This window comes from Eubalaena glacialis, chromosome 11 (genome assembly GCF_028564815.1).
Source record: "Eubalaena glacialis isolate mEubGla1 chromosome 11, mEubGla1.1.hap2.+ XY, whole genome shotgun sequence".
NCBI classification, from domain to species: Eukaryota; Metazoa; Chordata; class Mammalia; order Artiodactyla; family Balaenidae; genus Eubalaena; species Eubalaena glacialis.
The window spans coordinates 112,670,345-112,696,336 of NC_083726.1; the positions used below are offsets into that span (position 1 = coordinate 112,670,345).

At 38.0% G+C, this 25,992-nt stretch overlaps 1 protein-coding gene across 1 annotated transcript in view; it reads left to right on the forward strand.

The window, feature by feature from the left end:
• Positions 1 to 340: 340 nt before the first annotated feature.
• Positions 341 to 25,992, forward strand: part of C11H12orf4 (chromosome 11 C12orf4 homolog) — a 37,143-nt gene continuing 11,491 nt past the window's right edge. Inside the window, exons 1-11 of the mRNA XM_061205106.1 lie at positions 341 to 354; positions 1,964 to 2,166; positions 4,157 to 4,302; positions 6,432 to 6,613; positions 9,940 to 10,039; positions 10,130 to 10,251; positions 15,409 to 15,515; positions 15,881 to 16,078; positions 16,928 to 17,056; positions 20,911 to 20,985; positions 24,967 to 25,169. Coding sequence (XP_061061089.1) covers positions 1,989 to 2,166; positions 4,157 to 4,302; positions 6,432 to 6,613; positions 9,940 to 10,039; positions 10,130 to 10,251; positions 15,409 to 15,515; positions 15,881 to 16,078; positions 16,928 to 17,056; positions 20,911 to 20,985; positions 24,967 to 25,169 — 1,440 coding nt within the window. The 5' untranslated portion in view covers positions 341 to 354; positions 1,964 to 1,988. The remainder of the gene's footprint in view (positions 355 to 1,963; positions 2,167 to 4,156; positions 4,303 to 6,431; positions 6,614 to 9,939; positions 10,040 to 10,129; positions 10,252 to 15,408; positions 15,516 to 15,880; positions 16,079 to 16,927; positions 17,057 to 20,910; positions 20,986 to 24,966; positions 25,170 to 25,992) is intronic.

Here is a 25,992-nt window from a genome sequence, read left to right on the forward strand (position 1 = left end):
CCCCCTCCAGGCACCGCCCTTCCGCATCCGGTCTGCCAGAGCCGAGCTGGTGCTCCGCCGCTGCACTTTCGTCACGACGGTGACCTCTGCGCCATCTCTGAAATGGACAATAACAGTAGAAATACACCTTCTTACACTTTTTAAATGATTAAACTCAGGTATTATGGAACGAGGGGACACTTAGACCGAGGAATTTTCCACGGGGTGCCGGGAAAGAGGAAAAGATGCGGACGAATCTGCGGGAGCTGATCTTCCGGCTGTAAAAACAAGGCGGCAGTCAGCTGACGGTCCCTGCGCCGCGGCTGGTTGACAGCGCCGGGTGTGCGGACAGCAGGAGACTCGGAACGAGGGGAGGTGAGCCCGCGACCGGAGCGAGGAATCCCCCTCAGACCGAAACCCTCTAACCGGGGGCCGTTCCCCTCACTCGGCCGTGGCTTCTCGGCCCTTTGTCTGCCCTCCCTTCCCTGACTCATTTAAGCCTCAGAACCTCCACTCGATTGGCTGCATGAGTTCGGTTCAGCTATCCTCCTCTCATCCCATAATTGTACGGAAACCTTGCTTGATTTCAGCCCTGCTGTTAATAACAGATCGGGGAGAGAGAGCTAAAGTATCAATTTGTTGAAACACAATAAGGCTAAAGGTTGAACCAATTGAAACCAGAGCTAATGGTTTTTGTTTGCCGAAAATTATGACTCGAAACAAGATGAGACCATGAGCCCCTATTTCCGTAATTTTCAGTTCCCTGCAAAATGTTTTTTTTTTTTTACTGCCTTTGCCTGCATCATGTGTGCTCATTTAGCAGCCTTTGATTTTTTTTAACTGATATGTTCTTATAGAGCTTCCTGTTATTGTTTATTGTTTTTACTAGCTTCCATTTATTGGTCATCTTATGTTTGTCGGATGCTTCGTATTCATTATTTGATTAAGCCTAATGACAGTCCTACAAGTTAAAAGGTTTCCTGGGGCCTATCTCAGCTGAGATGTGGCCAAGGAAAGAAGAGTAGTAAGTGTGTGCTAGGCAAAGGAAAAACATTCAGAAAGGTTGGGAGTGGAAAGAGAGGTTTGGTATTGAAAGAAGTTTAGTATGGCTGGAAAATAAAGTTTGTGGATTTGTGTGTTGGGGCGGAGCGGGTGCAGGTGCTGAAATAAGAGCTTGGAGGTATAAGCAGGGGCGTGGTAAACTCCGTTAACGTGTTTGTATTGTATCCTGAGTCATACAAGGAATGTCATAGAAGGATTTTAAGCAGATGAGCAACATGGTCAGATATGCACTTTAAAACGATTGCTGTGACTTCATTGTAGAGAATAGTGTGAGAACTGATTTGACGGGGAAATGCCTGGGGACAGGAGTCCAGTTAGGAGGCTAATGAGTAAATCTTCAGTTGATGTATTCTTTTTGACTAGATTTTCTTCTTTATGAATAGTGTCCACTTTGCCTGTGGGCTGTCCTGTACTTTCCACTTTCTGTGTATCTTTTTCCTTCATGGAAATCTTTCCAGCACCATCTCCCTTCTCTCCACCCCCAATCAGATCTCATACCCACCACCTCTAAGCTCTTCAAGATAAATTGTTGGTCCCTGATCTGTTTCTTTGACTTTGTATTCACCAAGTGTTTCATGAACTGTATCCACCCACCATGCATCTGTTCCTAAGAATCCTCTCTGTCCTTCTCTCCATGATCCTTACCTATTCCTGAGAACTCTGCCTAGAAATGCTAAGTATTTTGTGGGCATAATTTTTTTCTTAAATGAAGTTTAGAAGAACCTTTTCCTTAAAAAAGAAGCACTTTGTTTTCATCATGAAGATGAAAATGCAGGGAGAAACATAGGGAAATAGAATAATCAGCTCAGAGTCACACAAATAAAACCTCTGAGTGGGGGAACATCTTAGAAGTGGAACAGCAATAATGAAACATCATGGTTTTTTTAAATGGACTTCTAACCCGCTGAGTTTTTGTTGTTAGTTCTATAGAAATCCTGCCAAAGAAGATGAAGAAAAACAGAGAAAGATTCTGCAACAGAGAGAGGGAATTTGTGTATGAATTCAAAGTGGGAAGTCAGTGCTTAGAACTGAGGGTGCCTCTCAAATTTCCTGTTCAAGAGAATGCCAGTCATTTACATGGCTGTCTGATGCTGCTGCACAATTTACCATGCTTTATAGAAAAAGGTGAGGATTGATTTCTTTTAAAATATCGCTCCGTTATTTTCCTATAGTTTCTGTCATTAGAAGTTTTATATTAGAAAACATAAACCTAAGAAGCATTGGCAACAACTACAAAATATGAAGCTTTCAAGAATAAAAAGGTTCCCCAGACCTTTGTTTTATGGAGTGTTTTTTTCTGTATCCCTTGTAATTGTTTATTAGGCATTTTAGTATAAAAATTAAATTAAAATTAAATATGAAAAATTACAGAGTCTGGATTAGAACTCTTAACCTCTTAATGTAGTTGGATGGATTCATAAGGCATGTCAGCTATCACTAGCTACGTGCTAAATGCGTTGCCCTTTTAATGATCCGGTCCTCAACTCCTGAGATGTCACGGGAGAGAAGGGGTACCTGTCTTTCAATAATCTTTGCTCACCTAGATTAATTCCATAAAGTCATTAATAAAGTCTGTATTAAACCATGTTAAAAGATCTGTGTTCTGTCTACAGATGAGGGAAAATGTTTTAATTGAGAATATGTTGGATCATAGAAGGTCGAAGTTACAGGGGAACGTAGAAACTTTCCAGCACAATCTCATTGTACAAATAAGGAAACTGGTACCTAGAAAGGTTAAATTATTTGCCCAACGCAATGATTCTCAGAAATCGTTCCCTGATCAGCAGCTACAGCATCACTTGGGAACTTGTTAGGAATGTGGATTATTGGGCAGGGTCCATCCAATTCCCTTTGAATCAGGAACTCTGGGAGTGCATGCAGCAATCTATTCCAGTAAGCTCTTCAGGGAACGCTGATGCATCTTAACGACTGAGAACCTCTGGTCCAAAGTTATATAATGACAGAGCCAAGACCAGAACCCAGGTATCCTGGTTTCTATGTCAGTGCTCTTCAATCAGTCTTTTTTTTTTTTAAAGCGGCATAAAGCAACAAATATGTATTATCTTGTCCTTACCGTTACTGCCGTTCAGGGATGCAGGTGCAACCTAGCCGGGTGCCTCTGACTCAGGGTTTCTCGTGGGGTTGCAGCCAAACCATCAGTCAGGGCTACAGTCTCATCTGAAGGCTCTACTGACAGAGGATTGTTTCCAAGATCCCTTGTGAGGTTGTTGTCAAGCCTTGTCATGTGGGCCTCTTCATAGGGTCACCTCAGGACCTGCAGCTGGCCTCCACCAGGGCCAGCAACCTAAGAGAGTGAGGGAGCAAGTGCCCAAGATGAAAGCCATGGTCTTCTTATATCCTCAAAGCAGTCTCTGAATAGTGTCTCTAAAGTTGGAACTGTAGATCATCTGAAATAAATCAGTTTTAATATGCTAATCACTCAATTTCTCTCTCAGATTCAAAGACTGTAACAATATATACCCTTGAAAGTTATACAGGAAACTCATTTAAATACAGAAACCTTTAGCCGCTCTAAATCTGTAGGAGGTCTTTATGTGCTTTTCCCTACTCAGTTTCAGATAAAGAATCAGGCTTAAGAAATTAACATTTTAAATTTTTTTTTAAGATTTTTTTTTTTTTGATGTGGACCATTTTTAAAGTCTTATTGAATTTGTTACAATGTTGCTTCTGTTTTATGTTTTGGTTTTTTGGCGGTGAGGCATGTGGGATCTTAGCTCTCTGACCAGGGATTGAACCCACACCCCTTGCATTGTAAGGCGAAGTCTTAACCACTGGACGGCCAGGGAAGTCCCAACATTTTAAATTAGTATCAGGGTTGTATGTCAGAGTTAAGAATTTTGACCATTCAATAACCTGTGATTGTAAAGAAGAATAATTGTGAGATTAGTTAAATGATCCCCTAAGCTGATTTAGTTTAGTTAGACATGCTGTTAAGGGTTAAGGGTATTCTCATTGTCTCATTCTGTTAAGACACTATTTTAGTTAGACATTCTGTTAAGCTTGATGAAATAAAGTTTGACATTGGAATGCTTAGCCCGGTAAAATGTTCCCTATTTACGTGTACTGACAATGGTATTTGTTGTCCCTGTTACAGATTTAAAAGAAGCTCTGAGCCAGTTTATCGAAGAAGAATCCCTCAAAGATTATGACAGAGATGCTGAAGCAGCCCTGGAAGCTGTGAAGTCCGGTGAAGTAGATTTACATCAGCTGGCAAGTACATGGGCCAAAGCCTATGCAGAGGTAAAAAAAATAGATCACATTGTACATTTTGAGGATATTCTGAACTTTGATGGGGATTTCTTTCCTTACAGCTTTATTGAGATGTAGTTGACGTGCGGCATTGTGTAAGCTTAAGGCATACGGCATAGTGCTTTGATTTACACACATCACGAAGTGATGATCACAACAAGTTTAGTGAACGTCCATCCTCTCATATAGATACAAAATTAAAGAAATAGAAAATGAAATACTTTTTCTTGTGCTGAGAACGCTTAGGATTTACTCTCAACAACTTTCATATATACCATAAGGCAGTGTTAATTATATTTATTACATTGTACATTACATGCCTAGTACTTATTATAACTGGAGGTTTGCATCTTTTGACTGCAGTCAGCCAATTTCCCCTTCCCCCATCCCCAGCCTCAGTTAACTGCAAATCTGCTCTCTTTTTCTGTGAGTTTGTTTGTTTGTTTGTTTTTAAAGTATAGTGATGGAGGAGACAGAGAAGTCCAGATGGGCCTGGACGTGGCGTAGTTTCTCCACAGGCCCTTACTCAGTGCCCGTTCCTCTCGGCTGTCACAGCCCCCTTTTTAGGGTCACCTCTCCTGAGGGAATATGGCGCGAGTTAGGTCAAATAAGAGCTCTGTTCAGTGCTTCTCGTGTAGGTAGCTTTTGCCCGTTCACAAGGCTCACTCTAGGCTGGGTTTTAAATTGATGCTGAAAATTATGTAGTCAGCAGATCTGGTTCATGGGGTTTCCAAATGTCTGGTGTTACGTAGGGCCAAGCAGATCCCTGTGATTTGGCCCTGGCTCCTTCCTGCAAAACTTCAGCCCGAGCCTGATATGAATTTGGAACAAGGCTTAAGTCACATGGGCTGGTTATAATTTCTAGAGCAGTGCCGGGGTCTAGAGATGTAGAGCAGTTATGAGAATGCGGGTTCAGGTTTTCAGAGGCGTGGGGTAGATGAAATCCGTCTTCTAGATTCAGCTGGTCTTCTGAAACTCTTCTCTCCTGATCTGGCAGTCAATCGAAGTATAAGTGAAAGGAAACAAGGGGAAAAGTTTACCCGATTGACCCAGTTCAAAATACCTATTTCTGTCATTTATCCATTTGTTTTATTTAAGGTAAATTATTACTCTTAGTCCTGTCATAGATTCCAGTTTTTGACATTTTCACTTTGAAAAGGGAAGAATTTAGATTATTCTTTTTTAGAGATGTCTGTCTGCAAAGATCAATAATAGAAAAAATATTTCCACTTTTGCCTTTAAATTGTATGACCTTTGACAGGGGACTTCCCAGCATGCCAGTTTCCTCCCCTGGAGAGCACTGTGTGTGTCAGATGTGCTGGCACATCACACGTCTGGGGACAGGCATCTGTCCCCCGGATGGATTTGTGTGTGTGCTTGGGGTATCTCCATTCTGCCTCTCTGCGTGTTTCTGTTTTTCTTGTTTATTGGTGTTTACTCAGTCCCTTTATCATTTTGATAGCTACTGTTTTCATACACTTTAAAACATGCTTACATTTTATAAAGAAAACAATACTTGAAAAGTTCAGAGTAAGAAAATTGCAAATGTACATCTTGATATAAAATCCTATGCATGAATTGGGTTTTCAAGGTCAGTGTTATTGCATAGGTAACCTCACTCTCTAAATATATAGCCTACAAAACCTTTCGTAGCAACATATTTTTAATAATGGAAAGCCTCTTCTGATTATATAATTAATATATGCAAGTTATTCTGTTATGCAGCACCTTAGAATACAAAGTAAAGGTCGTCAGAAGTCCCACTCTGCCAAAACAGCCCCTTCGAGTGTGTTTGGGTTTCACAGAAATGGGATCTTAGCTTACTTACCTTTTTTTTTTTTTTTTTTAATTGTGGGCACTTCCTATTTCTTCCTCCACATTAACGCCTTCCCCTTACCCCTGCCTCCAGGTAACCCACATTAACAACTTAGTTGACATCTTTCTGTATTTTTTTTGTATATTCAGATAATCCTCTGTAACCTATATACACATATATAGATGGAGGGTCTTTCTGTCCTTTGATGTACAGAAATGGAATCATAATATATGCACTTCTCTAGTAGTGTGTTAAATAAAAATACTACATCAGGATTTAAGACTGTTCGTGTCTCATCTCGTAGACCACATTAGAGCATGCAAGGCCTGAGGAGCCCAGCTGGGATGAAGATTTCGCAGATGTGTACCATGACCTAATCCATTCTCCTGCCTCTGAAACTCTCCTAAATTTGGAACACAATTACTTTGTTAGTATCTCAGAACTGATTGGCGAAAGAGATGTGGAGCTGAAAAAATTACGAGAGAGGTATTTCAAAGTTCTTGCATTATCATAATTAAATGTTACATCATCAAATATTGATGGGCTGCAGAACAGCTTGTTCTCATGTTGTTATAAAATTGAAGAATAGAATAGAAAAGAATCTTTAACTTTAGGAGTTAATTTCCTTATGCGTTTAAATCTGTCATTTCATCTGGGAAGATGAGGTCCTCATAGGTTTATAGAACTTCTCCAGTGATTTACCTAAATAAGTACGGTGGTCTTATCTAGTCTTAGTTCTAATAAGAGGAATAGCTTACCTCTTTTGAAGGTCTGCTTTGTTCCAGGCACTGTGCAAAGTGCTTTGGATGCTGTCTTAGTTCAGGCTGCTGTTGAAAAAAAAATACCACAGACTGGGTGGCTTAAACAACAGAAATTGATTTCTCACCGTCTGGAGGCTGGGTAGTCCAAGATCAAGGTGCCAGCAGACTCCGTGTCTGGTGAGGACCTGCTGCCTGGCTTGCAGACAGTGCCTTCTTAATGTCGCTCACATGGCGTTTCCTCAGCGCGTGCTCCTGCTGTGTTGCTCGTAGACAGACAGCTGTAGCACCTCTTCTTCTAGGCACTAATTCCATCAGGACGGCTCCAACCTCTTGAGCTCACCTAAACCTACTTACCTCCCAAAGGCCTCACCTCCGGATACCATCACATTGAGGGTTAGGGTTTCAACATACGAATTCTGGGGGGACACAAACATGTAGTCCATAACGGATGCCCTGTCTCACTTGATCTCTTAGCACAATCCTACTGTTATCATCTCCATTTTACTGAGGGAAAAATTTGATTTTCTTCTAGTTCTTTATTATGTAACCAATAATATTGTGAACATACTTTAAGAATGAAATACAGATTAGATTTTTTAAAATATGTAAGAGTATAATTACCTAACAAGAATGAATTACCTTCTGTTGAACTACATGTGTTTGATTTTTTCCACCAGGGCTTCAAATAATATAATCTTCATCTCATTCTGAATCTGTCCTTGGATCTCAGGTTTTCTGGGACTGCACTCATTCTGCCCATCTAGGTGTATTAGAAAATGCCCAGCCTGGCTCTCTGTAGTTCATGTCAGTAGCCATCACTCCTGCTTTCATTCAGCTGGTGAGCTGCGCTAAACTGTGGTCGACTTTGCTGCCTGCTCACTCCACCTCCCGGAAAATTTCATCTCTGGCCATCAGTATTCTACAATTGTTGTTTTTCTAAATTGGAAGAAGATTCTCATTCCACAAAGCTCTTCAGTTTTGGGGAATCTGAATTAACTTACCAATTATCTGCATTTACTGGTACTTCGCATGCATTTTCTATCGTGGAATGGTTTTTTAGCAGGGGTTTGTTTTGGTTTACGTTATTTTTTGAAATGTCCTTTGGCCAGACTTCTTGATGGGGCTTTGCTTTTTCCCACCTAAACGTATAAACAGTATTTGAATACATTTATTTTAAGAACAGTTTTATAGTTTATTTTTCACATGTCCAAACCGTTAGCTTAAAAAATAAAAATAAGCTATGTTCCCTTTAAGGTAGGTAATATTTTTTGCAAAGGTGAACAGTATAACTAACGGTGAGTTGGAATTCATTGATGGAAGTTCACCCACAATTTTAGTGCTTAATTCATTTATCTAATTCATGAGCAGAAGTGACACCTTTTCTCATTTCTCCTTTCATTTTAATTCCATTTTACATCTTTAAAAGAACTTCTCTCAGTATAGCATCAATAGAGTTATAATGATCTTCTTTCCTAAGTTTGTTCAAGATAATATACAGGTTGTCAGAATCACCCCACCAGACATAACTGAGCTAATAGATAGTTAGTATTTCATCTGAAAAATAATAAAATTTTTTTTGATCTTAATCGTAGAAAATATATATTGTATCATTAACTGTATCATTAACTACTTGCACTACTAAAACATTTAGGGTGAAATAAATGTTCGTGAAATTTTATTTGTTGAATTATTATTTATTGGTCTTCTTTTTCCTCACTGGAAATTTGCTTCTTTTAGCAAATCAGATTCAAGATATTTCTTTGAAACTTAAAAGTGGCAATGATACTGTTTATCCACTAGAGGGAACATGTGCAATGTAAAATATTAATATATTTGTATGGAAGTTTACATTTATTAATGCTTAGTAGTTATTTCTGTTTTAAATAACAATCTTACTTGCAAGCACATCCTTCACCTGACCTCTAGTAGTTATTAAAAAATTAATGGGGTCACCTGCCCACTTATAGTCAAGTGGGAATTAAGTGATATTGAATATTTAATACTAGAAGGTATACATAGAAATGTATAGAAGTATAACATATGAATGAGTTTCATTTATCATATACATATAAGTATCTTAATCAGTTGTTATAAATAAGTATAAGTTCTCTTTTAAGAGCAATTTACTTAAATTGACTAGAATGATAGTAAAATCCTTTTAGTTCATGTCTGTGTTTCGTTGTTTACAAGTTTGAAATATGTTTCAGAACAAACCTTTTAAATACATTTTTATTAGAAGATAATTTTAATGAACTTACTAAAATATAACACACATACAGAAGAGGCAATAAACGATACGTATACAGCTCAGTAAATTTTCACAAAGTAAGTACACCCGTGTGCTCATCTTCCAGATCAAGAAATGATTTCCAGCCCTGCAGAAGGCTCCCTCCTGCCCATCCGGCAGTCACCACCCATTTCCCCCGTAAATAACCATTATCTGAACTTCTAACACCACTGATTAGTTTTTCCTGTAGAGAAAACCATTTTTAATTTCTGCACGTTTATTTGGATAAATGAAGAAGACTAAAATGTATCTTCAGAATGTATTTCATATTCCTCTAAAAAGGGAACCAACCTTGTGACTTAATACCAGCTTGATCCTTAGAACCTAATTGGCAGCTTCTGGTTATAATATAAAGTACCTTTTGAAGGTTGAAGTCACTTTAACTCATGTTCAAATGAAAAGAAAATGTATTTAAGCTGGAATTGCAGAGTATCTTCTTTGTGAAAATCTGCAGCCTTTTAAATATTAGCCATGGAAGTCGAAAGATCACCTAGATTTTGAACACTTTCATTTATGCACTAAATTTAGATTCCAATTTAGCTGCACAAATGACGTTGTTGATATTATATGACATTATCATTATTATTTCCACATCTCCATTGGCAAGGCTTCAAAGTGCCTTCCAGGTAGTATAGTTGCCATAACTGGACATAGTCCTAGAAAACAAAAATTTTCTTTTGACTTTGTAGAGGTTGTTCAATAAATCTGGAGTGGTTGTATTAAAAATTTGATGAATATATCTGATCTGCTTATTTATGGTTCAGACAAGGCATTGAAATGGAAAAAGTGATGCAGGAACTGGGAAAATCACTGACAGATCAAGATGTAAATTCACTGGCTGCTCAGCATTTCGAATCCCAGCAGGTGAGTGAAGTATAATGACTTTTGGATTGCATTTTCCACTTATTTATTTTTGTAAAACAAGTAGTTAGTCAGTGTACTGTCTCTTTTTAGGACTTGGAAAATAAATGGTCCAATGAATTAAAACAGTCGACTGCCATTCAAAAGCAAGAGTATCAGGAATGGGTGATGAAACTTCATCAAGACCTAAAAAACCCCAAAAACAGCTCTCTCAGGTATTAATCGGGTGTTGTTTTTATTAGATGAAGGTCATTGTCAGTAATAGTTTGTATTTATTGTAAAACTGGACCTTTTTAGTTGTAGGTATTTTTAAGTTGCCAGTGAAAATTCAAGGTAATTTATACTTCTTTTAACACCTTTCATTTTATAGACTTTATGTGGATGATTTGCGGGGTGGGGCGGGTAACTGGCTGCTTTACAGTAGTGACTTCCCCCCTAGAACTTAGCCTTGTAGATCTTGTGGGTGTGTATACCTCAATACCGCCATTACTGTCTCTTGTTTCCTTAAGTTGGTTTTCTTTCAGTGCAATACACACTGGTCGACTGCACCTTAAATGCCAAGCACTCTTTAAGCAGAAGAGCCAAAAATAGATAACTGCCCATGTGGAGCTTACATTCTAGAGACACTGACCTGTGAATAAAACAGTACTGTACAGAATGATGTGTGCGGTAACAGAAGCATGTACAAGGTACCAAAATAGTCTAGAGGACTTTCCATAAGTCACAATTTGTGTGGTGCCTTATGGCCTAAATACATTGTGTTTCATGTGTTGCCCTAGAGCTCAACAGTGCCTGTTCTTTCCTGGCTGTGTACTCACCTTTGAGAATTTCTTCTTTCAAATCCTAAAGTATATCCGATTGGGAATATATTTAGTACAGTATAATAATCCTATTTCCAGCATCTTCTAGTGTATGCTATAAACATTTCGATATTGCCCTTTATTTGTCTAATGTCATTCTCCCCCACCTGTCTTGCCTTGAAGACAAGAACCATGTCTGTTTTTCTGCTGTTGTATATATACCCAGGTCTTTGTCAAGTGTCTAGCTCTTGACGCAGGCATATAAATAAATATTTATGGGATGAGTGTAAACCAAGCAGATGGATGGATTATCATTAAACTATTTACCTGACACAGTCTGTATCACCTCTTATTATTATCTGTCATTTGTGTTGTTTTCCCCAAGACAACACCTTAGAAATATTTAAACAATTTTTTATAATTAGAAATGGGATAACCTCCTGGACACTAACATATATATACTCCTCATTTCAAATGAAAATAGTGCTGAACACAATACAAAGGGACAGGTGAGGCGACAGACAGGCTGGGAACACCTGTGTACTATAAGGTCCAATGGTGTTTCTCAAATTGCTGGTTGCAGTCTGCCAGGGACCATGCTAGATCCTTTACTTTCCAACTGGACTTTTAAAAATGACAATAAAATGGAATGGAATTGAATGGAACAGAACTGAGTAGAGTAGACTAGGGAAAAAAATATCAGCACGTTACTCATGTGTGCATTGAGCCAAAATGTGAAATATGTACTCTATATTGTGGTCAAAAAAGTAGGAAGTCATCAACCTATGGAAGCTAAGAAAGCCCCTTGCTACAAAAATTATCTCTTGCTTTGCTGCTCTAGTTTCAGAAATTCATTCTATAGTATCAATTCCTTTGTGTAAATATTGGCCTCTAGCTGCTGCTGCTTTAAAAACCAAATATTCCTAGGAAAGAGTATTTTTACTGTGACTTGGTTAGTTTGCTTTCCTTTTTGATAGGGATTTCCTTGGGGAGCAGAAACGTGGTTTCAACATAACTACGTATAGAACTACTGTATGAGATTGATCAATTTTTAAAATTTATTTATTTGTTTATTTATGTTTTTTTAACATCTTTATTGGAGTATAATTGCTTTACAATGGTATGTTAGTTGCTGCTCTATAACAAAGTGAATCAGCTATACATATACATGTATCCCATATCTCCTCCCTCTTGCGCCTCCCTCCCACCCTCCCTATCCCACCCCTCTAGGTGGTCACAAAGCACCGAGCTGATCTCCCTGTGCTATGCAGCTGCTTTCCACTGGCTATCTGTTTTACATTTGGTAGTGTATATATGTCCGTTTTTGCCCTTTTGTTTAAATTCAGGTCTATTGAAGGATAAATTACATAAAGTAAAAGTCACTTGTTTTAGGTTTACATTTTGATGAGTTTTGACAAACTTAATTAGTCATGAAACCATCACTGCAATCAAGACATAGCATTTCCTTTTTATACCTTTATATTAACCCCCCCTCCCCTTGCCCAGCTTGTGGCAACCTGATCTGATTTCTGTCCCTGTAATTTTGATTTTTACAAAATGTCATATAAATGGAATCAAACTGTATATAGCAGTTTGTGTCTTGCTTCCTTCACTTGACATAACGCTTTTGAGACTCATTCATGTTGTTGCATTTATGAGTGGTTCTTCCCTTTTTATTGCTCTGTTATTCTTTGTTTATCCATTCACTCAGTGGTGGACATTCAAAGTATTTCGGCAATTATAAATAAAGCGGCTATAAACATTCACATACTGGTCTTTCTATAGACATATGTTTATAATTCTCTTATGTAAGTACCTAGGAGTGGGATTGCTGGAAAACATGAGAAGTAAAATCCATGGTGTGTTTAATTTTTTAAGAAACTGGTTCTCCAAAGTGGCTGTACCATTTTGCATTCCCACCACCAATGTGTGAGGGTCCCAGGTGCTCCTCACCCTCATCAGCACTTGGTGTTGATATTTAGCAATTCTAGTAGGTTTTGTAGTGGTGTCTCATTGTGGTTTTACTTTGCATTTCCCAGACGGCTACTAACGTTGAACATTTTTTCACGTGCTGATCTTCTATCCATACCTCTCCTTTTTTTTTTTTCCATTATTATTATTGAGTTGTGAAAGTTCTCTATATATTCTGGATACAGGTCTATCATCAGATATGTGTTTTACAAATATTTTCTCTCACCCTGTGGCTTGTTGTTTCATTTTAATGGTTTCTTTTGAAGAGCAAAGTTTTTCATTTTAATTAAGTGCCATTTATCAATTTTTAAATGGTTTGTTTCTTATCTCAGTTATCATTGCCTAATTCAAGATCACAAAGATTTTCTGCTATGTTTTCTTCTAGAAATTTTATAGTTCAAACTTATACATGTAACTCATGATGTATTATTCCATATATATTATATGTAAATTTAAATATATCCACTATAAAATAGTAAATAAATATATCCACTATATATATGTTGGTCTGTAACTTTGTTTTTCTTATAATATCTTCATTTGGTTTTGGTATCAGGGTAATGGTGGCATCATAAAATGATTGGTGGTCTGCTGCTGAGCCTGTCAAAGGAATTGACATCTGTGATCATCGATCTGATATCATGTTTTATTTCTAGTACTTCTGTCTTTGCTGAAACTCCTTATCTGTCCTTGTGTGTTGTTTTACACTAAATCTTTTAGCATATTAGTCATAGTTATTTGAAAGTCCCTTTCTTTTAGCCCCAGTATCTGGGTCATCTCTAAGTCTGTTTCTGTTGATTGCTTTCTCTCTTGACAGTGGGTTATTTATTTATTTATTTTTGCTTGCTTTTTTGGGTCTTTCCCCCTCTCTGTTTCTCTCTCTCTTGTTTAAACTGAATGCTGGCTGTTGTGTGTATTAGAAAAGAAGAGACTGAGGTCAATAGTACTTATGCCCAGAAATGAGCAGGCCGTTGATGTGAAGGTTATGGAAATCTAGTCAGCAGTCGGGCTGTGTTTGGTTTCTGTTCTTCAGTCCACCACAGGCTTCATTTTCTACAGCAGTGCACTGCTGCCACTTTGTGTTGAGAGTGGGGCTTTGGCTTCTAGACTGTTCTCCTCCGTCATCCTGCTCCACCCTCAGCTTTCAGTAGCCTTTGCAGGCCTGTGCCACAGCAGGAGGTCCCCGTGTGTGCTGTTGCTCTGCCCACCCCCCAGCAGTAGACTGACGTTGTTGTTACTTGATGCCAGGCTCCTGGTCGGGGGTGGGAGGCGGGTCTCTGTGGTCTTTGTCCAGCTTCAGTCTTAGGTAAGTCCAGCAGATCTGGGCCTTGGGCTTGGGGCACTCTTAGCACATCTGCCTGTGCCGCCGAGTGGGCTGTCTCTTCTCTTGCCCTGCCCCCAAGGTTTTCCTGGAAGCGTCGGGTGGAGGCCAACAGGAAAGAGTTTGCAAGAGCATATGCAAAGTCCCCCGGTGCCTGGAGCTCGTAGCTGTTCTAAATGGACATGCTAGCCCATACTTCAAGAATTTGTTAAAATTTTAGCTGATTTCTTCTTACCCTCTTACATACATTACAGGAACCCATTTCTACTGTGCTCTGCCCAAACTGAAAACTATCTGTGTGTCCTGACTCTCCTTCTAAAGCATGTCACACTTTAGAATTTAGTTTCCTGGTTGCCTTGTTACCTCAAATCTCTGATGAGCTCCAGAAAAGTTACGATCTTATAGGTTATCGGGGCTTTTCTTGCTATTAGCATGGGAACATCATTCTCTTGTGGCTTTCTGTGTCCTAAGATGAAGATATTTTATTAATATAAATTTATATGAATTTACTTTGGGGTTTAAATTTGCCATATTTACTAATGAAGTCAATCAGTGACGCTAATGAGACTGTTTGGATTTACCCCAAAAATGTAGTCAGGGGAGTGGATGACTGTTACAGACTTATATCATCTTCAGCTCACCATGAAATTTGAATTGAACAGTTGTACAGTTCTGGTGCCTCCATGGAAACCTTTTCCGGACGTGCAAGGGCAGAGTAGAGCAAAGAGAGAAGTCCTTTAATGGGAGACTGTTGGCGGTGAAAAAACAGGAAATGGTAAAACAAAAAAAAAGAGAGGATATGAATACATCAAAACGAACTTCATCTTTTTTTATTATTTGACATTTATTTGACATTTTAATTTTTAATTTTCATTTCTATCACTTCACTTACTTTCTAGTTTCGCCAGCCCTAAGGCTGATATAGGATATATTAAAATGTCATTTTAAACATGTTAATGTTAGTCACTTCATTTAATCATTCTCTTAGGCTACTAAGAAATATTAAACGATGACATATGAATCGATATTGTAATGACTAAAAAAAATGCATCACTTACTGAAAGAAATAACCAAAGAAATGAAAGAATAAGTAGGAATTTTACAACCTGTGTTAATGATCTTACTTGTCCCTATGGATAAAGGATAAATTTAGGAATAAACTAAGTGCTACTTTCTGCTGTTTCATCTCATTTCACTGTAAAGCTGTCTTTCCTTTAGGAAAGGTTTTTGACAAACATACAAAAAAAAAAAAAGCATATCAATAATTTTTTCAATTTCAGTGACGAAATTAAAGTTCAGCCAAGTCAGCTCAGAGAATCCGCTGAAGCAAATGGAAGGATTTATGAGGAACAGAGAAAGTTAGAAGAAAGTTTTACCATTCACTTAGGTAAGTATATTAATGTTTTGCAGTCACAGTGTATTGTAACCTGTGAAACTTTTTTTAATGCTGTACGAGAAAAATCCCTAGCATATGAGTAGAATATACCCAGGTTCTTTTTATTAAAAATTGTGTTCTGCTCCAAGAAAGCCTATAGTTTATTGGCTATAAGTTTTCTATTTTAGCTCATATATTATTTCTTTGCAAATAGAAAGATGAAATGTTAATAGTTATTCAAATAGAAAATTGCAAGGCCCATTTTAATTATTCGTAGCACAGATTTATCTGGATTCTTGCCACAGAGATTTGCCTCCTGCCCTGCTGGCTTTCTGCAGCTGTCTAAGTATCTTTCTGGGCCTGTTGCCTACCCCCAGGAGCCCAGTTGAAGACCATGCATAACCTGAGGTTGCTGAGAGCAGATATGCTGGATTTCTGTAAGCACAAGAGGAGCCACCGAAGTGGTGTGAAGCTCCACCGACTCCAGACAGCACTGTCGCTTTACTCCACGTCCCTCTGTGGCCTGGTGTTGCTAGTGGATAACCGAATCAATTCATATAGTGGTATTAAAAGAGGTAGGTTAACATTATGCATATTTATGCCATTAAAGTTCTCCATTTAATGCCATTCTAAAAAGAAAGGAATTAGTGAAAAACTTAAAAAAAGGCTTGAGTCACCCCAGTATTCAAGTAGACCAAACAGCACACATACCCAGACACTGCCATTTGAGATTTGTTTCATACTTTAGCAGGCCTAGGGTGCTTCAGGGTATTTCATTTTTCTTAAAATTCTATCACATTGTAGATAATACTCTTACAGGATCCTTGTTTCAAGGTATAACAAAAAGAATAATCAAGATATAAATGTATTTTTCAAAAAGGAGCAGATCCTGACTCAGTGAATTTTAGTTCATCCATTTGTCCTTTTTTTCTTTCTTTTTTTAAATAACGTATTTCTTAAATATGCTAGGTAAAATTCTACTTTCCCTCTTAGTACAATTAATGTTTTATGATTATTAACAAAATTTTAATATATAAAGTATATTCAAATGTATAACTGTTTTTAAAAGACGCTTGAATAGAGTTTATTTTCTATTATAAATAAAAGAACCTTATATTACTTAGCACTTTTGGGGACTGGATTATGATCAAAGTATATATTATTTAAAGAAGGTTTGGACTTACATTAAAATTTCCTTGCCTATTAATTGTTTACTCTTTTGGGCGATTGAGAGATTAAGTTTCTGATCAAAACCAAATTGTTGTCCCCTGACTTAGTAAGACGTTATTATTGAAAGGACAAGTATGAAAAGTCGTCCTTGTGAATGCTGTATTCTCTTTCCGCTAGATCTCATTGTCTGTAAGTAAATACTAAATACTTGATACTTCACCTCTAGAAGTTCGTAACTGTGTTGGGTCCCTTAGATTTCGCCACAGTTTGCCAAGAATGCACTGACTTTCATTTTCCCCGAATTGAAGATCAGCTGGAGGTTGTCCAGCAGGTGGTACTTTATGCCAGAACCCAGCGCAGGAGCAAGCTGAAAGAATCACACGGTCAGTGAAACTCAAATTTTTTAAAATTTCACTCTCAGGATGTTCTGTCCCTAAGCGCTCTCCTAGCATATGGGCCATCTGAAGTAGAGAAAGTTGTATTGGTGGGAAGATGCAAGAAAGAAATTAAGAACAAAATTCAAGTTCTTTAGAAGCTTGAATTCTGTTCTTAATTTCCTTGTTTGTGTGATTTTGTTCAAGATCCTTAGAAAAACTGTTTTTAAAATTCAATTCCATAGTTATACTTGAAGTAGGCACTCAGTGGAAAGTTGGTGATCTTTTGATCCAAGTTCTGTATCTCTAAAATGGGTATAATTAGTACTATAAAGGACATTGAAATCATAGGGTAAATAGCCCAAAATATACACTTTTTATATGTTCCATCTTTGATCCACTTAGGTAGCACGACGTCAGTTACAAGAATTGCTTTTGGTTGTTCTTTTAAAAAATTACTATGTTTAGAATCGTGTCCTGCTTTTTCTATATTTATCCACAATCTAAACATCCTTCTAGGAAATTTACTGGAAGATGATTTTAAAGCTATGGAAGAAGTTCATGGCATTTTTCTTCAGAAGATTTCTATTTATGCATAAGGAGACCTTAGGGACGACATAAAAGAAAACACTCTGACTCAAATTATGGAGTAGTTCTGCTATCTTTAATTGAAAAATGAAAGTTTAAAAAGTAGTCTTTTTAAAAATTAAATTGGTGCCATAAGTCTGTTTAGTTAGGAGCTAAATATAAGGGTAGTATTCATTTAAAAATATACATAAGGTGTGTTTTTCTTATTTTTCTGACATTTCATATTATGTCACAGGCATAAAATTATAATACATGCTCTTATCTGGCTTGAGTGCATACTCAGTGTTTTATTGTTTCTTATGGAAACTTGATGTCTTGCCCAGGAAATAAAATACGGCAGGTTTTTAAACGGTTGCTGGTCAAACCTTTAAATCTGCTTCTGGTACTTTGGATGTCTGTCTTGTTTGTTTGTTTTGCAACTGCAGTGTTTCAAAGAAACCCTTATATACTTTGGGTTCACATGTTTTGTATTTTTTAGTAAACAGAGAGAGAGACTGCTGTATCTTTGCTTGGTGTCTTTGTTCTCTATCCCATGAAGAATTCCTCCCATTCTCTTGATGCTAGAATTCTAGAATGCAGCTCTCTAGGCTCAACTTGATTAGCAGTCATGGTAGTTTTCGTGTTTATTCAGTAGATTTTTTTTAAAAAACGTTTTATTTATATTTTAATCATTTCTAAAATAGGTAAAACAATCTGAAGATTCACAATTCAAACTGTACAAAAGAGCATACAGTGAAAGTCTTTGTAACTGTCCACCAGCCATCCAGTTTCCCGCTTCAGAGGCAGCCAGTGCTGTGTCACACGTACCTTCCGGACATGTTTATGTGTGTGTGTGTGAGCAGGTGTATGTGTGTATTTATGTATTTTGCCTTTTCACACAAATGGCAACTTTCTCTGCACACTTCTCTGTCCTCTGCTTTTTTTCACTGAATAGTTTATCTTGGACATCATTTCATATCTGTACAGAGAGGGCATCCTTAGAGCTTTTCACTGCTGGATGGTGTTCCACTGCAGGATATCCCATTAGTGATCAGTTCCCTATTGATAGACATTTTATCTGTTCCAAAGTTTTGCTCTTATAAGTAATAACGCATGAATAACCTTACACATATATCGTCATGCATGACTGAGCGTATCTATGGAATAGATTCGTAAAGAGAAATTCCTGAGCTAAAGGGCACATACATTTGTAATTTTGATAGTGTCAGCAATTGCTCTCTATAGCGGCCCCACCAGTTTGTATTTCCCCTCTGGGTAACCGTGGCTTTGTAGTGGCAATGTCTGTCACATACAACAGAGACAGGCTGAGTCTTAGGAAATCAGTGTGGAAGTGTATCCCAACGAAGGACCTTTCAGAAAATTACAGTCTGTCCTCTTATTCTTCTGCCATCTCCTTCCTCCATCTCATTCAAACTAGCAAGGATGTGATCAGACACATTCAACTATTATTCTTAGTAGTAACTAAAAGCATGAAGATTGAGATCATGACAGGTGTGGGAGAAGGCGGAGGACGCAAAGTTTATTTATGAGAGGAAGTTTTTAAACCACATACGGTTAAGGCAACGTGTGTACATCATGGTAGTATTTTGTTCTTGTTCAAGCAACTATTTTGTGGTTTAAGTGAGTCAGTGAAACAAGTAGGTTTATAAAAGACTACTTTCTTAGAGGAACCCGCGTGTTGTTACAGAAGAGTTTTGTGAAAATACTTTCTCCATCTTTTCCTTTTCTGAGCGTGCCCACGTGTTTGTTCTACACGTTTACATCCTGATACGCAAGTACTGTCTATTCTAAGACATTCCATTGTTTTTCTCACTGTGCTTATTATATCAGCATCTTTATATTTCTGTGGTTCATGATAAAGCCAAAAGCAATTTCATTTTTTATACATGTTTTATATACATTAAAAAAATTTAGCCATCTTCTTAGTATTATAAGGTATTACCATTGAAACACGGAAAGGGAGATGGACTATAAACTGTTCTTTCTTGTTTACTTAGTAGGGATTCTGTCTGTTCACATCCCATGTGAACAAAACTAGAGTCTTCATTTATCGTTTTTTGTTTTCTGTGCTGTGAGCAGACATTTATTCAAAGCCTATCAATTACATGGGTCTGTATGAGAATCAGACTGTTACATTACATGTGGATTCTGGCAACACAGAGCCTTCTCTCTATGCCTCTCTCTCCCTCTGTCTATTTATAAAATATACGCATTTACAAGGTATGATGTTGTAAATCAATTACTCAAAGTAGTCAGTGGGTAAAAATATTAGGTTACTTTTTTTCAGAACTTTTTTGAAACCATAAGCCTCCCTTGGTATTTTCAGTTTACTCATTTTAAGTTCTGACTGTTTTCAAGTGATTTTCTGATGTTGAAGGCCATTTCAATATAGTTTTATATTTAATTTGAATAAATATACAGCCTCTTAAAGATAGCTACTTTGAATGCTAATATTCATCCCACAGTTTTCAGTTCTCATAGAATTCTTATAAAATTCAGATGTATCTTCTATTAAAAATATATGTACATATATAAAATAATTTGTGTTCAACCATAATAACGAATGATCAAATGTGATATATCTTATTTTACCAACATTTATCCTTCAAAGTAATATCATGCCTTCTAAAAAGAAAGAAAAACGATTGAATATCTGAAAAAAAATATTCCATTTGAAACAGAATCTCACCTGTCTGTTTGAAAGAAATTGTATATAGTGTCAGGTAAGAAGTAACAGATTTCAGGAATGGGCTGAATATCAAGTGATTCCTGGTGCTGCTAACCATTAGCTGTCGTCCTGAACAAGTTATATCAACAGCAGTGACTCAGATTCTAAAAATAAAGATGGCCGCCCCACAACTGTCTAGTGAAGTTATCTAGTGTGTAGTTAACTTAGCGCCCTGAACCTCCCAGATGAAAAATAGGGGATTGGCAAGTCTCAAGTGGTCAAGACCACAGGCTTTGGAATCTGAGTATGTGGGATCAAGACCTGGTTCCTCCACTTACCTGTGCCTTCTTCGTTAAGTGAATTAACCTATCTAATCCTCTGTTCTCGTGTATAACGTAAAGAGAACACTAGTCCCTCATAGGGTTGTGGTTAGAGGGGTTTTGTAAGAATTAAATGAGACCATCCATGTAAAGCATGTATCTGACTATCTGGCACCGAGAGATCCTTAGTAAATTTTTGCTGTTGTTGTGGTTGTTTGGGGAATAGTAGTAGTAATGTGTTTTCATATGTTATTGTGTTCTTTCCCGTTGCATTACCTTATGAATAGATTCTGGAAACCGAGATGGAGGAAGTGATGATAAGACTAAGAATGCAGATAGAAACTATTTAAATATTTTACCTGGTAAGTATTATTTTACTTTAAACTGCAATTGTCTTATAATCACATACATTGAAATCATAGATTTGAAACATAAGTTCTTATGGTGTACATTATAAAATTTTTGTTGGTCAGTGTATCACTTTAGAACATTGTATCTATCATCTATAAACACACTGTCACAATGTTCTGCAATTAAATCTTTATTCTTATAGTAGCACTGACTTTTCCTGGATCCATACAAGAAAAATTCCTCAAGCAGTTGCATAAGTCTAACCATTATTTGCTATTTCAAATGTCCTCTTTTATACATTGTTTCTTAGTTTCTTAAATGAACCAAGAAATAATTTTTACTATGAAATAAACAATAGTAAATAGAGATGTAAACAATTGAACATGTGGAAAGAACATGGGTCATCTGATTTAGAATCTTTCTTATTGCCATTTCCCCATAAATTTTCCTGCTTTCCATTTCTTTCATCTGCTTTATTATTCTTGGATATATTGTTTATCAACTGGAAATTCACTCTCTTGATCCTCTTCCAGGTTGAATGCACTCTGATGATCCTTAGTAGTGTTTGTATGACAGGGCGTAACAGGGAAGGCCTATTTGTATAGACGTTATAAGTGTAAAGTCTTTTAAACCAAATGGTAAATGTTGCAGGTTCGTAAACAGCCAGGTTTGTTTCCTCACATTTCCTTCCCCAGATTTTCTACACACACAGGTCACATTCCGTTTAATCCTGGCGCTCGTCTTGTCTCCTGGCCAGTTCGCTTGTGGTCATCAGCTTCCGAATATGCTCCCACCTCAGATAGCCCACCTTAGCGGATAATGTTAGTGGCGGGATTGCATCACCACATGCTGTTTCCTCCACTTTGTGGAACAGGAAACTGTCCTCCGCTCCACCTAAAAATACCTTCATTGAGACAGGATTTATTGTATTTCTCTTTGTAGATCCATAATTTAAATCATCTATATTTTGTGGCTTTCTTAAAATGTGCCAATCTTATCTGTTCCGGAGGTACCAACGTCTGATTTTTTTCAAACTTAACTCTTTACTGCTGTATTTATTTTCCTTCTTGCTCCTTTTTGGAAAAAGCCTATAGGTTAGTATCTCATTATTACCAGCAAATCAGGAGACTATGTCAGAAGTCCTCATTAGAAAAGAAGTAGTGACAATTCACTTAGCTATGCTGATAGCATCTGAATTTCCATTTGGGTAAAGGATGCTGCATGGCCAGGAAGTGTACAGGAGGTGAGAAAGATCCAAATCACAAAATGCTTTTAGATTTTGAAGTTGCAAAGAAGAAGTTTGTTTTATGTATCTTTTAACCAGTGGGTTTGCTTTATTATTATCTAAGTATTTGTAGTTTATATCTAATTCTCAAAACGATTTTCTAAGGAGAGCAGTCAGGCATTATTTTCCCCATTTAATACACGAAGTACAGAGGATCTGTAAGTTGAATTGATTTGCCCAAGATCATTCCGCCAATAAATGCTAGAGACCAGATCTTTTTAACACCCAGTCTGGTCCTTTTTCTACCATATTATGTAATTTTGATTACTACTGCCAGCTCCGAGACCCCCATCTTACTAACGGGTAAAATGAGGCCCAGGACAGGTCATCTGAGGTCAAACGAAGCAGTGCCAGTTTGGGGATTAGGAGCACCTGACTTGTCCACTAAGTCCTCAGCCTCAGGCCTGGACCGTAGCCCATGTTTAATGCTATGAGTACCATCAGGTGGACCATCAGTAGGAGTTCAAGAGGTGAGACGCGTCATTGGATGTACTGGGTCTCTGATAAGCAGTCTGCGTCTTTTATTGCCTGCCAGGGAAATTGCTCTACTACTCCTCGCCGGACAATTTTTTTTTTTTTACTTTTCCTTTGTCTGGTCTGTCACTGGCCTTTCTCTCTTTTTTTTTTTTTTTTTAATTTATTTATTTATTTTTGGCTGCATTGGGTCTTCGTTGCTGCGCGCGGGCTTTCTCTAGCTGCGGCGAGCGGGGGCTATCCTTTGTTGCAGTGCGCGGGCTTCTCATTGCCGTGGCTTCTCTTGTTGCAGAGCACAGGCTCTAGGCACGTGGGCTTCAGTAGTTGTGGCACGAGGGCTCAGTAGTTGTGGCTCGCGGGCTCTAGAGCGCAGGCTCAGTAGTTGTGGCACACGGGCTTAGTTGCTCTGCGGTATGTGGGATCTTCCTGGACCAGGGCTCGAACCCGTGTCCCGTGCATTGGCAGGCAGATTCTTAACCACTGCGCCACCAGGGAAGTCCCTGGTCTTTCTCTTTTACTGCTTATCTAGTTCTTTAATTGTATAAGTTAAAGAAAAAAAAAAAAAGACCTTTGCCTGGGGCCTTTCAGTGGCATCCATGGGCACAGCTTATGTACACTAGTAATTGGAAATGATTAAACATTGTGCCAAAGTATATTCAGTACTTCAAAAATACTATATGTTTATAAGTAAATATAAGTAAAATCCTAAGATAAGGACTTTGAAGCCAGGATGAGCAGAATTTGTGAGGACGTGGGTTAGTGATAGAAGAATAGTTCTTAGAAGAGCAGAGTTTTCCTAGAAGGACGTAACAGGTTTTCCAGTGAGGCAGGTGTGTTTATAAAAACATAGTTTTATATATATTTTATATATTTTTTATTTATTTATATTGACAGAAACTGCAGAATATAAAAGCCAGTGGCTAGCGTGGCTACCTAGAAAATAGAGTGATTGTAGAAACCCTGGAAGTTAAGGTTTGATAAACACTGCACCGGCATTCAGTCCAAAACGTTTGTTTCCCATTCAGTGAACAGATGTTTACCGAGTACCTTCTATGTACCAGGCCCTGTTGTTCCACGTGCCAGAGATAGAACATTAAACATGAGAGAAAAAAATCCCTACAGTCACGGCGTGTAAACAGTGGTCCCTTTAAAATAACCTCATAAACAAATAACAGAAGAATTTCAGTGCTTAGAAGAACATAGAACAGAGTGAAAGAGAGTAAGTGAGGGGTGAGGGATTCCTATATCAGTCAGACGGGTCAGTCAAGGAAGACCTCTGGGAGGAGGTGACCTTCACTCTGAGGTGTGATTGGCGAAAAGCAGTCAGTCGACAAGAATCTTGGGGGAAAGCCTCTCTCGGGTAGCAGCCCTGGATCGGGAACAAGCCCTGTGTGTCTGAAGATCTTAAGGAGAGTCTCTGTGGCTGAGGCAGGAGCAGAGGGTGAGACAAGAGGACGGAGTTTGGAGTTTTTCCTGAGTGTCGTGTGAGCCACGTTAAATGGGAGAGTGATATAATCTGATTTATACTTAAATCGTTTTGACTGCAGATGTGGATGTGGTGTGTAGGTGGGCAAGAATAGGAGCAGAGGTTAATTAAGAGGCTATTACAGAAACCTAAGTGAAATGATGGTAGCATGAACTAGGGTGATAGCAATAAAAACGGAATGCTCAGATTTGAGATATTTGAGGTATATGTTGCCGATACACCGAAAATAGTTGGTGGTGAATTGGATTGGGGAAGAGGCAGTGAGAGAAAGAAAGTAATTAAGGGCAACCCCTGGGTTTCTGTCCTGTGCAGCTAACGGGAGGGGGACTGGACCCATAAACCGAGATGGAGAGAAGCAGGTTCAGGGTGCAGGGAAGACAGATCATCAAGTAGCCTGTTCTTACATGTTAAGTTTGAGTTAAGTACAACGTTTTGAGCATTTACATCAAAATAGCGATGATGAGTACTCATTTGACCTACTTATGAGTAAATAAGCTTGGTGGTCTCTTCATACCAATTTAGGAACCTAAGGTAAATTTGGCCACTGTTTTCATTGCCCTTCTTTCCAAGAATGAAGGAGCACTAATTATATTTGCTTCCTGAGTCCAACACAGGTTCCTGATAACACCTCTGCTGGTTCAGCACATTGGCTGCCCACTACAGTTGTTTATGAAGCCCACTGATGAGTGTGACTTTTGAAAGTCATGTGATGCATTTGAAAGTCATGATTGTATCTGCTGTTCACAGGAGAATTTTACATTACTCGGCATTCTAATCTCTCAGAAATACATGTTGCTTTCCATCTTTGTGTGGACGACAACGTGAAATCGGGAAACATCACTGCTCGGGACCCTGCCATCATGGGTCTCCGAAACATACTCAAGGTTTGCTGCACCCATGACATCACAACAATAAGTATTCCTCTCCTGCTGGTGCATGATATGTCAGAGGTAAGCAGATAGAAAAATACCAGTGTTTTCTGAAAATGTTAAAATACTGTATAATAATAATAATCCACTTTACATTTTAAAAACACTTTTTCTGTTTAACTAATGAGGCTTTGCATCTCCTATCTGCATCTCCTATATGTCATCAATAGAATTGAGTGGCATATAACATAAAACAGTGAATAATCCTTAAACATATATGTTCAAAAGAATTCTAGCATTATCCTATAGTAGGTAAACTAGAAAGTCAGACTTAGTTTTAGCTTTGGATAAGGCATGTGCCCCTAATCCTCCCCCTTCTCATCTATTTTTGTCTTAAGTAGCTTTAGATTTACCTCCACATTTGTATTTGGCTTCGGCTAACATTAAAATTAGTTTGCATTCTCTGAGTAGGCATTAATAGGCAATAGAAAGAGAAGCTAGATGACAGGAAGAAGCCAGCCTCATTTTAACATTTTCTCAAGGATGCTCTTAGGATAATACAAGTACTGGCTTCTACGACTAAAATGTGGCGTAATTATTCATTCATTTATGATGTACTGAACTTTATTTTACGTTCTTAATTTAAAAAATCTCTTTCCATGACTGTGTGCTTTCTCTCCTGCTTTCTTCCCTTACCTACATAAAAACCGGTTAGAAGGGATAAGTTGTAGAAATAATACAGAGACTAAAAATTCAACTTCAGATAGTCTGGAGGAGCAAAGCAGCCTCAAAACAAACGGGTGCAGGCAAGTCCTTCTGGGAGAGCCAGTGGCCAACGTGGTGAAGGACCCATGTCAGCAACATGGTGCCTGCTTGTTTTGAGTGGCACTTTTTTAAAAAGCAA